This window comes from Metarhizium brunneum, chromosome 2 (genome assembly GCF_013426205.1).
Source record: "Metarhizium brunneum chromosome 2, complete sequence".
Taxonomy (NCBI): domain Eukaryota; kingdom Fungi; phylum Ascomycota; class Sordariomycetes; order Hypocreales; family Clavicipitaceae; genus Metarhizium; species Metarhizium brunneum.
In genome coordinates, this window is record NC_089423.1 from 2647315 (window position 1) to 2659563 (window position 12249).

Genomic DNA, 12249 nt, shown 5'->3' on the forward strand with positions numbered 1-12249 from the left:
GATGCAGATGGCTCTCGATGCATGCTCGTCTTTCTCTTGACAAAGCGGAATTCTTCAAAAAGTACGGAGTACGGACTGGACTGGGCGCCTCTTCCAGTGTTTTCACACGTTGGGGGCAGGAGCGAGCCACCTGCATCGCGGCAGGCAAGAAATGGACAGGCAGCTGGCGTCAGCGTAGACGCCTGCCAGGGCCACGCACTTTTTGCAAGTTCTGATTTTACACTCCATCACATCCGGGTTTTCCTGCAACGAGGCGGTCTTGCAACACAGGCTGGTTCCCCACATCAAGCCTACCGTTTAAGACTGTCGATCATATGAAGCGGTAGGGCGTAGCCGTGGCCATGGAGCTTGGACGTTTGCTAATTGTCTGCTTTCAGGTTTTCAATGGCTACAAGACTACTCCATACAACTCCTCAAAGCCTACAACTTACCTTGGGTAGGTAGCCACTATTCAGCCGGAGATATGTACCTGAAAAGCGCTCCTAGGAAACCTGTCTGATTGGACATTTGCCTCCAGTCGTCTGACCAGACCTATCTATATGGACTCCTAGCCCGTAGTCCTAAACCTCGGTCAAGCTCGACGCCAGGCGATGTTGCTGGTCACTGTACTTTATACCTTGTAAAAATCATGCGTACTTACTGACCTGCTTTATATACAGCTAACAAACTAAATCCCCAGCGTCATGCACCCTTGAGATTCGATCCACTGTGGAGATACCCGAAGAATGTCACGATAGATGATGGAGTGTGTCATGCAACATTCACGATCCACTAGTTGAGTGGTCTGCTCAAGCTAGCAGAGATGGGCTCCCGGCAGTTCCATCTCGGACTGCTGCACTGGCCCGTGCGGACGATGGCAAGACATGTTCTGAGTGAAATCAAATGGAAACCAATTCGGCCATGTTCGAATTTCTTGGGTTTATTTACACTGATGTTGGACCGATGCCAGCCGAGTTTTTTGACCTGAGCCTGTATGGTGCGTGTACACCTGGTAGAGTTCGGCGGAAACAAGCTGCAACTTTGACTGCTGCGGGTGCTGGTAAGCAGTACGAAGCACGAAGCGCGGCGGGTGGTAAAAGCTGCCAAGCTGGGGTGGACCACGAGAAAGACGCATTCGAAAAGTTCGTTACCGGTATTGAACTAATGATTGTCCATCTCAAAAACGGTATGTTCCTGGAGTTCGGCTGTCTTGCCGTACCCACCGTATGCGGGACCGTTTCTGAGCATAAATTCTCAAACAGCCACGGCACGAGTCTCCATTCGGCGACGCCACATCTCTTTGTGCCAAAATCAGGAACAGGGGTTCAGACGCGGGCGTTCTGTCACTTTGTCCTGTTAGACATGCAGGCAGGGGATAGAGCTTGGATGGAGACCTGGCGTCCCTCATGAACGGCGGTCCCAAGCTGGTGGAAGCTGCTGGTCTCACTCCCCCAGCACTCTGGTACGTAGCCCTGAGAGCCTCCTTTTAAGGCTGGGGATTAGAGTATGGCAATACCTTGATCGTTCCTTTTCTACCAAGACAGGCTCCAAGTTTTCGGTCGCGGAACGAGCTACCACTGGTCTCCCCCTGGATTGGATAGATAATAAGGGTCTTACGATGAAGCTTGTATCTGCTAGGCCCTGTGCTCGACACTACGGGGACCTCCAACTAACTGTCATCATCGCTGCCTGTCTAGGTGTTTAGGGAGTTAATATGAAGATACCAATGGTGTACACACTGTCGACCCTACGATGTCCAGTTTTTCACAATCTTACGGAGTATATTTTGCAAAGAAAGTATGCTCGTCCATGAAAGCAGATCGATTCGAAGCATGCTACGTACTCAATGAGAGCCACTGACTGCATCACAGCTGTTATTGTGATATTACTCGCGCTCATCCCAGCCAGCCTGGCTTTGATCATATGACCTTCCTTTGCTCCACCGCTATTTACCACCCTTGCGCATCTTGGTAAGATGCGCGTCGTCGCAAAGAGCGACCAAGGTACGGAGTACTCCGTCCTATCGGCTGCTGCTGCTGCTGCACAAAAAAATGGCATCTACCCCCTTTCTATGAATGGGGTCAGGACACTGTTGTCACAACCTCATTTCGTCAAAGATGCCCAGGTCATGTGAGACATTCCGCATTCCTCAGCCTCCGCAATAGTCGGAAGCATTGGGATAGGGGCTTGTAGTTTCAGCGTCAATTTCATTCCCTGTCAACTGGCGTACGTAGCCAGTTGTCAAGCCATCTGGTGCTGCAATAACTCCGTACAGCCTTTGTCCCATTGCGTCGGAAACAAGATGGATGCCGCCATGCATACCAAGGCACACCAAGGCACTCACACAAGCCTGGAGAGCTGCCATGATGTGAGACAAGCGAAGCCCAAGCTTTCGTGCAGGATGAACAATCGCCTCTGCTTGCAGCTTGCAGAGAAGGGAAGGGAAGGGAGGCTCCACTGACGCAACGCAACCCTCCTCTTCTCCAGCAGAACCCCGGTTTTCGTGACGCGAGAAGCCCAACCGACACCGGTCTGAGATCTAGTTGCCGCCGCATTCGCCACCTCGTTCCCCGGTGCCGCTGCCAGTAATGGCTCTTGCTCAGTGTGATCGCCGCGATGGAGACCTTCGGTGTCGCGTGTACGGAGTAAGGCAGCGCGCTTCTAGGGCTGGGGAAGTTCTGCCAAAACGCCACAAGCCTTCTTCGGACTCTATTGCGGCGCATTCGTCAGCAGAGCGGCAGCTGACCTGGAACGTGAGAGTACGGACTATGTACGGAGTACCACCACCAGGGCCGAGGACGACAAACGCCGGAACTGCTCATCTCACGGCCTCCGCCCCAGTCGCCATTTGTTATTAATAGCATTGAGTCCCCCGGAGGCCCCGTATCAATCACTCTTCTCGCTTGACCTCGGTGCCGTTTCGTCGTTCTTTTCAAGCAGCAGGCAGTGACTTACAGGCTTCGTGCAACGTCACACAACACCGCTCCGGAGTCATTGACATCCTTCACAGCCCACAAAAGATAGGATTTCATCCACAGCAGTTCGAAGTACTGTACACAGCAGAGTTGACTACGGAGTACGGAGTAGACAGCTCAGAACTGACACTTCATCAGCAAGATCGACGGTACGGCTCAGCCAAGACCAGGACGTGCGTTATCCATTTGTCGAGACCTGGGCAAACGGGCAGATCCCGAAACCCCGTCGTTAGACATCATCCATCAGCCAGGAGCAGCGAGTCGAAATTTTTTTTGCCGGCTTCCAGAAGGAGGGTGAACGCAGTAGGGAAGCCACGTCGAAAAAAGAAAAAAGTTTCGCCTCACAGCCATTGTGTCCCTGCCCGGACATCCCGCCGAAAGAACCCTGACTAGGCCCTGCAGTAGCGCAAGCCAGGTTCCCACGCGCCGCCACGTCCGACCCAGATTGACACTCCACCTTGGCTCCAACGATCCCAGTCATCTCACTCATCCCAGTCGCCCAGGCCTCAGGTTGCACCGCTCTTCTCCACTGCATTTTTACTTACAGTACCTTGTTGATCTGAACAAGCCAACTGTGCTCAACTGTGCTCAACCGAAGGTCCTCGCAAGTCTGGACCCCACCCAGCCGTTGTCTTGACTCCTAGAGACATTCATTCGTATATCAGGACCTCTTCCTCACCCCGAAAACAAGACTCGCCTGGCTCTCTCTTTTACATCCCGTTGTTTAGCTCTCCAGATACCCGTCCCGTCCTCCCCTCTGCCCGCTCTCCAAGGCTGTTGCTGTTTGACAGACTTTTGGACCTTGTCCCTTCACGCAACACCCTCCTCCTAACACTCAGTCTTATCGCAATCAACATCAATCACAATGTCTTTCGCTGCGCGAAACGCCCTGCGGCTCTCCCGAGCTGCCTCTCCTCGCATTGCCGTCCCTCGACCTACTGCCCGCCTTTTCTCTGCCTCCCGCATCAACGCCGTATCCGACACACCTCAGAAGAAGAGCGTTGTCCGCGAGAAGGAAGTACCAGTTACTGTCTACGGTGCTGGTCAGGGACAAGGGGATAAACACACTGTTCACGTTCCTGAGGACGCTGCTCAAGTCCCCTACGACAGCCCTGTTCCTCCTGTCGAGTATGATCTCGTTCAGCCCCTGGGTAAGAAAGTCTACGAGGCCATGCCTCACACCATGCGCAACATGAGTGTCTACGGCAAGGTCATCATCATCACTGGTGGTGCTCGTGGGCTGGGCAACCACATGGCCCGCGCCTGTGCCGAAGCTGGTGCTAAAGCCATTGTCATTTTCGATGCCAACCAGGATCTCGGTGACGAAGCTGCTGCCGAGCTTCATGACAAGTCGGGTCTTCCCGTCTCCTTCTTCAAAGTGGATGTCCGCGATGGGGCCGCCATCAACGCTGCGGTCGAGTCTGTTGTTGAGCTCTATGGTGCTCCCGATGTCCTTGTCAACTCTGCCGGTATCGCCGATTCCAATATCAAGGCCGAGACTTACGACCCTGCCATGTTCCGCCGCCTCATTGATATCAACCTCACTGGCTCCTTCCTCATGTCCCAGGCTGTTGGTCGCGCCATGATGGCCGCTGGTAAGCCTGGTAGCATCGTTCTTGTTGCCTCCATGTCCGGTTCCATTGTCAACTACCCACAAGAGCAGAGCTGCTACAATGCCTCAAAAGCCGGCGTAATCCAGTTCGCCAAGTCGATTGCTGCTGAGTGGGCCAAGTACAAGATTCGTGTCAACTGCATCTCCCCTGGTTACATGGACACTGCCCTGAACCGTGTTCCCGCCCTTGAGGCCCAGAAGAAGATCTGGAAGTCCCTGACTCCCCAGGATCGTCTTGGTGGCGTTGACGAGCTCAACGGCCTGTGCGTCTTCCTCGCATCCGACGCTTCTAGCTTCATGACTGGCTCCAACGTTATTATTGATGGTGGCTATTCCTGCTACTAAGCAAGTTGTTGTCATGAGGTGTGCCTCAACCTTCTTTTCTTCACAACATATACATACATTCTACATAATGCTCTGGAGGATCACGCTCTAGAGGACCAAGGTCGGAGAGCACTGTGTCTGACACAGCCAGCTTTATAAAGGCGGCGATTTACGTCAATGTCTCTTAATCATCATACCTCAGAGCCCACTTTATACTGCGCATGAGGAGCATTTCGGGCTGCAAGACAAGCCATGCACACATTTCCATATGCATCTTTCACTGTTTGGCGTTTACGGAATCTCATTTGTCAATGTCATTGTCATGTTCACATTTTTTTTTTTTTTTGCATCGAGCCCGGGCTTTATTGTGATTTACCAAAAAATGCCCAAAACTCACGGTCATGAGGATAGAGACCGCTTGGGAAACGTGATAGATCTGAAGCGAAAGACTAGACGCTCTTTAGAGTAGTCGAATATTGAAACTTTATTAACTGTACTGATCAATGCATGTGCTACTATGAATTGTCTGAGTTCTGCTTCAATGGTGTGTTTGTACTACTTGACGTGTTTGTATCTTGCGACAGGGGCATTACAAAGTCAGCGTGCCTACCTAGGCAGTTGAACGATTGACTTGACGGATCATGAGTAGATCTTGATTGTCCTTCCGTTCAACGCACATGTGTATGTGTGTCTGACGCATGCAAGATTGAAATACAACCTGACTTATTATAAGACACTGCATGCGTGTCATGCATGCCATATCAGCAGTACGCCACGGGAACCAAGTCACACAAGCATGCTACGGTGGATGTGCTTTTTTCACCTGGGCTCAAAACAGAGCTCACAAGACGGGATATCACAACCATTGGATTGAACGCAAGTATCAAAGTGACCCGAACCTCGTGCCATTGCCCAATTTCCAATGCGCACTCTCTGAATATCAGCACATCTCCTGTATGCTTCCTACGCCCGCCGAGGCTTAACCTCTCGCTGTACGAAATCATCCCACCATGATACAAGACGCTCATTGGAGAAAAGACAAAGTGCCCCGAAACCGCTTTCGCCGGGGGCAATCATTCCCTCTGTTCCCAAGATGAACACGCTTCATAGATGCCCCCCAGCTCTGGTATACATGCCATGGTGAGTTCCTGTTCACACATAAAATCTAGTACTTGTTGATTCGCAGCAGCCACTTCAATCCTATCCCAAAATAACAATATATGCTGCCCATGCTCATGCCCACCCATTCATCCTTCCTCCCGTGTCAATGTTCGCCAACCGAGGCAGAAATAGGAAATGACCGCGCTCCCAGCGGGGGAGTTCTGAAGGTAGTCGTCGTAAAGTGGTAGTCGTAATAGTAGAAACCGGGAGTAAAAATGGCATCCAAAACGCTGATAACTAGTTCTTCTGTCACCAGAGAGAACGCATAAGAGCCCAAAAGCAGGTCAGGTGAGATTAGAGGACAAAAAAAAAATGTCAAGGCCATCAAATGCGCGCAGGTCTATGAAGAGGGGGAGAGGCGAGAAAGAGAAGGCGCGTGCAGGGCTCTCTATTCGTATCGAAAAGAGTTGATACACTGTTGTAAAGTTGTATTCTCGGGGGGTAATACCATTCGGGCGGTGGCCATTCAAGACATCGCCTTAAACGCGTGGTTCGCTAGTCGTGTGTTATGGGAAACTTTTCCTCCTATACATAAGTAAGACGCCATCGGGGTTTGCGCCGTACATTGCAAAACTACCCAATCCTCTCTTACCAGGTCGGTATTCGTCACCAGACGTTGGTTTTCTGGCCGGCCGACGATAGTTCATTCATCATTCCACCATCATATGTATCCTGGGTATTCTCGGCAATTGTGAAAACCAAATAACGTCGTCTTCCGCGTTTTGACCTGGGATGGAATCAAACCGCTGTTTCGTTTATGTGAAGAACATCAAAACAAGAAAAAAAGCAATGCTCGCTATGTGATATCGAAAAGCCATGCATCCTACTCAGACGCATAACCGATTTATTGCTTTCGCGCCTTCTCCTGAGCTCTTTGTTCTCTGGCGGCTCGGACGAGAGGAGCTAGTTGAGCTAGATCCACGCACTGCTTCATGAATTCATGCTAGAGAAGAAAGTCAGTTTGTTGTTTGCAAGCCCGCTGTTACTAGCCATTAACCAAAGGAAACCACTTACCCTTAATAGATCGTGGGCGCTCGCTCTCTTCTCAGGGTCTACCTTGAGAGCAAAGCAGAGGAAGTCCCTGAACACGTGTGAGAGCTCGGCTTCATTCTTGATCTGGGGCGTGCCATTGGTAGCAATCAGCCATAGGGCTCGAAGTGGCGATTCGGTAAGATATGGAGGCTCTCCTTCGATCATTTCAATGGCCATGATCCCGAGCGACCAAATGTCTACTTTGCGACCGTACTCTTTTCTAGTAACAACTTCCGGAGCCATCCAGTATGGTGTGCCAACCATTGTCGTTCGTTTGTTCTGCGCCTCATTGATTGTGGCACAAAAACCAAAATCAGCTATCAAGATGGGTCAGATAACATAGTCCAGTTTCACCCGGCGCCAAGGGTCAAAGCGCTTGTCACTTACTGAGCTTGATGCTGCCTTCGTTAGATAGCAGAATGTTGTCCGACTTGATATCACGATGAATGACGCCCTTGGAATGCAAATGTTGAAGGCCTTTTAGCGTCTCCCGGCATACAGATGCAATTTGTCCTTCAGTCATGATATTGAAGGTGACAACATCTGTCAGGCTGCCTCCTTCCATAAACTCCATGACGACCCATAGTTCACCTGCACAGAGGTAACTATCAATAAAGTTGACAATATTGGGATGTGAGCTGTCCTTCATGACCAGAATTTCGTTAATAATCAGGTCTTTCTTCGGTTGCTGCTCCAGATTCATCTGCTTGATAGCGACAAGTCGATTGGTGCCCCTCTCGAAGCCAGTAAAGACACCGCCAGACGCACCCTGGCCAATCTTTTGGAACCCACGGAAGACTTCCCGTGGATCCCCCTCGCTGCAGATTCGTTTGAGCGATGTAACCACGTCAATGCCGTTACTTTGGCGGGCTCTCTGTCTCGGTCTCGCGCCGGGCACCGCACCCGGGCCTGCCTGCTGGCGTGAAGCATTTGAGTGTCCATTAGCATCAACAGCTCGCGCGTAGGCGGCCGTCTGATGGGGAGCAGGTACTGACGCCTGGGGCTGCGGATGTCTCTTGCTAGGAGCCCGACCAACATGCCCAGACATTGCCGCTTGCGCTTGTGCCAAGGCCTGCTCATGTTGTTGTTGTACAAATTGCTGCTGCTGATACGCAGCAACTTGAGCAGATGATGGAGTCAGCGGGCTGTATGGCGATTGACCATTGGCACGGGAGTTGGATCTCGACCTATGCTCCTCGGGCAGCATGGGGGAGCTGTCCTTTGACTGTGGCGAGTAATCGTCGGGTTGCTGGGACAGACCAATACCAGAGTCCTTGGTGGGATACGCACTTGACGGTCCCGACCGGTTACTGATGCTGACGGGCGGCTTGGGAGCGGGCCGACTTGGCATCATGTCTCTCCCGTGACTTCTCGACGGTGGCACAGGCGGAGGAGCTCGAGGATTCTCAAAACTTCCTGTTTGTGGGATGCGAGTTAGTTTATGCCAAATAGCAACCCAATTGCGCAGAGAGGCCGCTTACCCATATAATTAGTTGGATACATGTTTGGAGAGGTAGGTGTGTTGTATGAACGGTTGTCTGCCGGTCCAGCATGGTGAAACTTCTCCAAAATCTGATCCTCGGGCGGGCGCTCGGTCGTCTCCTTGTAAAATTGTAAAATATCCACCATGGTCTGGGGGTTCTCCCGTCTCTCCTTCTCGGGAATACCACTTTCGTTTATCAAGCGTTGCCATTCCTTTGGCAGACCCTGGTTGGTGAGTTAGCATGGATGCACACTTGCCCGACGAAGCGTTGAGAAACAAGGGGGGGGCGAGGGCAGTCTAACAGTGAATTGTCCAGTGGCACTGTCGTATCCCACATGAGTAACATGAACTGGATTCTCCGGGGCTGAAATGGTGGGCTTCTTCTGTGACCCGACCAGACTGGTGACGAAGCCCGAGAAGCCCGACTTCTTGCGAATCATGGGCGGCTTTGAGTCCTTTCCCTCATCGGAATACCGCTTCGGCGCCGCTGCCGCGCCGTCGGGTGCTTTGCCGCCCTGGATTTTCTCCGTGATCGCGGGCTCCATGTTGCTGAAGCTCTGTGAGGCTCGGAGCGCGGGGTTCACGTTCCGCGTGCCAGCAATGGGCTTCGCGAGTGCGGGGGATGCTGGTGGGCGCTGGACAGACTCTCGCGGAGCCGTGTACTTTACCGACTCGATGCGGCTCAGGATGGCAGCGCCGTCAAAAGGCGCGCCAAGGAGGTCGTCGGAGGGTTCTTTGCTGTGCCGGCGAGCGAGCGAGTCGGACAGGCGATTTGGACGATGCGCGAGGGCTGGGTAGGGAGAGGCGGCAGGATTGCTGGGGCTGCTGAGACTGCTGGTGATGAGGCCGGGGCCGCTGGGCGGGTTGGAAGTGGCAAGAAAGTCCCCTTGGGCGATGGAAGGGGAGGCATTCGACGGCCACTGCGAGGCGGTCGGATGTCTTGGCGACGAGCTGCTCGAGGTGTTTGCAATGGAGGATCGGACGGCAGGGGCGCTGGGTGCTCGTCGAAGGCTCTGGGAGCTGCGTCTGCTGCCGAGCGAGTGGGAGTCGTCGAGGCCCGAGGAGGAGCGAGTGTATGTGTGTGAGGGGGGTTTCTTGACCAGCTTGCGACGTTGAGAATGGCCGTTGAAGGACGATGCCGGGCCGTCCATGATCCTGTCCGCCCTTACCTAAAAGGTCTCAGAGCAGGCAGCTGGCAGATGTAGGCAAGCACTTTGCAGAGGACCGAGCTGGGGCAGACGGGCGTGTGCGAGTAAGTAGACAAAAGGAAAAAGCGGTCCTGGCGGGCGGGCTGACGGCGAGGGCCAATTCGAGGTCTGTAAAATGGCGAGTGTGTGGGCTTGGGGCCTCGAGGCGAGCGGGTGGGCGCGCGGACGGCTGGCGTCGTTGGTGGAGGGAGGGAGGATATTAAGTTCGAGCGGTTAATTAGCGAAGGAGCAGAGTTGCATCCAACAGCCGAGAGGTCGGGGGGGAAGAGGAGAACGGGGTGAACGGTTGATGCTCAGGTGGAGGGCAGCCTGTCGTGAAACTCTGTGACACGATGACTGGTGGCACTTGTAGTAGGCAATTTACCAACGGCCAAGGTCAAGGTCCTCGTAAAGCTCGAAACAAGTCACGTCAACTTTTGCGGAGAAGAAGGCCATGTTCTGAGCAGAACGGAGATGGGGAGGGGGAGGGGGGAGACGACGGGGTGAAGCTGTCGACCCAAGACTCGGGAGTCTGGCTGGAGGCTGCCATGGCCAATGATGAATGGGCCATGGGCGATGGTTGATGATGGATGGTCAATTCTCTACTAAATCCTGGGTGCGCATTAACTCTGGAATTGCTCCCGGCCCAACAAGGCCCAGGTCTACGGAGTACGCTGGTACTGAGGGAGAGTGAAGCATTCTGGTACGGAGCACGGGGAAGGAAGTACCAGACAGACATGCATTGTGTAATCTGTCTGGGGACATGATCAATTGGAGACACTTTGCGGCGTTGAGGTACCCGATACTCGACGAGAGAATTGGCCCTGCAAACCGCAGGGTGTAGGTACTGGGTTGCTGAGACGGGTAAATATGTACACCACTGTACGAGTACCAACAGCAGTAGGGTCTGGTGCCTCAAATACACTGCTAGCACTGAACTATCAGGCGTGAGGTCTCCAACGTTGCATCCCAAAGTCCACTCACCTGGAGACCCAGAGGCGGTCGTCCGGAATGGCTGCATATACTAGGGTCCTGAAGTCCACTTGGGCAATAAATACCAAGTACTACCTGGCTACCCAGTACATATAGCAGGACGAAGAAATACAACGCCTGGTGTAATAACATTCATTGAACGAATGGGTCGGCGTGCTGGCTCGACTGGCACACCACATGTGCAGTTCAACAGCCAGTAACTGCAAAGAACCCACGTAAAGTATTTAGGTTAAGGTACTACTACTGGTGCCAGCGGACCTGAGCGAATCGGCCCAACGCCTAGGAGGGCATACATTAGCATGCACTACGGAGTATCGTACTTAGTAAGGTGCAGCACAATAATGCCTCAAATTGTTTAGGCTGGTTGGCATAACTTTTGCATCGACTTCACGCATTCATGCACTTTCTTGAGCGCCAACCAGGTAAGTAGGTACCCGGGTACTTGCTTCATGCTCAGGCCGTAGGGCTAGGGCTAGGTACCGAGGCACTTCGTACCCTGTGGAGGCTTCCAAGCTTCTCTGCCTTCCTTATTCGGAACTTGGAGGGGGCGAGGCCAGTCACGCATCAGTGGGCGTGGGCTGCTTGGCCTGGAGACTTCTTGTCAAACTGGTCGTCGTTACTACTTCTTCATCATACTATAATTACAAAATCCGGCTGCATCGAAACGTACCAACTCGGCCCATTCACCAAATTACACGCCGCGAACGCAGGGCGGTCTGAATCATGGTAATTCCTCCCGATTCCATGCAATGGCCAGGGACGTGGGATCCGCGCAGACGACGACGGCCGCTTGAAATTGAAGTTGAAATTACGGAGCAGCGAGGGCCACAATCAATCGTGCAAGGCTAGCATGCGGCCTTGGGGTTTGCGCTCTGTTCCAGCTAGTACTCTTCGCAATACGCAACGTGTCGCAGGGAACCGTCCAGGATCTGACTTTGGGCGGTATTTGTTTCGTACTCGGTGCGTGGCGTATTTTGACAGATTCTAATACTAGTATGACATCTAGCCATCTTTGCCTTCTATGTATGTAAAGGCGGCATCACCAGGGCCCCATGGCCCTGCTCCCGATTCCGGGATCCAGTCATGTCATTCAAAATTAATTATCCATCCGTTCTCATCATCAGGTTCTTCCAGCGAGGTGCACCTAAGCTAGGTAGTACACGAAGCATCATTGTGAGCCATCAGGCTCTCTACATGGGCAAAGCCTCATTGTCATATTTCCCAGGTGATTATTCTTCCAAGCCAAGTTCGGAGAACCCAAGCATAGAACAGCTGCTCATTCTATTCGAGGTATTTTCTATCGCCGCCGACCTTGCCTCTCAAGTTCCCTTGGTGAATGCCAGTCGTTTATTTGCCTCACACACGGAACGAAGCAACCCGAAGCTCCATCCAAGTGGTGGGTGTTTCCCGGATGGTTCCCACAGTGAGCATCGGGGCATGAACAACGCTCTCTTAGCCCTGAGATTCGAAAGGCCTCCGGGCCCCGTCTTGAATCACGGCCAG

The 12249-nt window shown here is 52.8% G+C and overlaps 2 protein-coding genes across 2 annotated transcripts; one reads left to right on the top strand and one right to left on the bottom strand.

Annotated features, from left to right (window-relative positions):
* Window positions 1–3819: 3819 nt before the first annotated feature.
* On the top strand, window positions 3820–4911 carry MTDH (NADP-dependent mannitol dehydrogenase; the record flags this gene model as incomplete). The annotated part of the gene is made up of 1 exon (XM_014691638.1): window positions 3820–4911. One exon carries the CDS (start codon window positions 3820–3822, stop codon window positions 4909–4911), a length of 1092 nt encoding a protein of 363 aa, XP_014547124.1.
* A 1984-nt stretch (window positions 4912–6895) lies between these two features.
* Window positions 6896–9717, bottom strand: MST20 (Serine/threonine-protein kinase MST20; the record flags this gene model as incomplete). Its single annotated transcript, XM_014691639.1, has 5 exons — window positions 6896–6994; window positions 7066–7400; window positions 7471–8499; window positions 8565–8790; window positions 8869–9717. The coding sequence occupies 5 exons, from the start codon at window positions 9715–9717 to the stop codon at window positions 6896–6898; spliced, it is 2538 nt and encodes an 845-aa protein (XP_014547125.1).
* Window positions 9718–12249: the final 2532 nt, after the last annotated feature.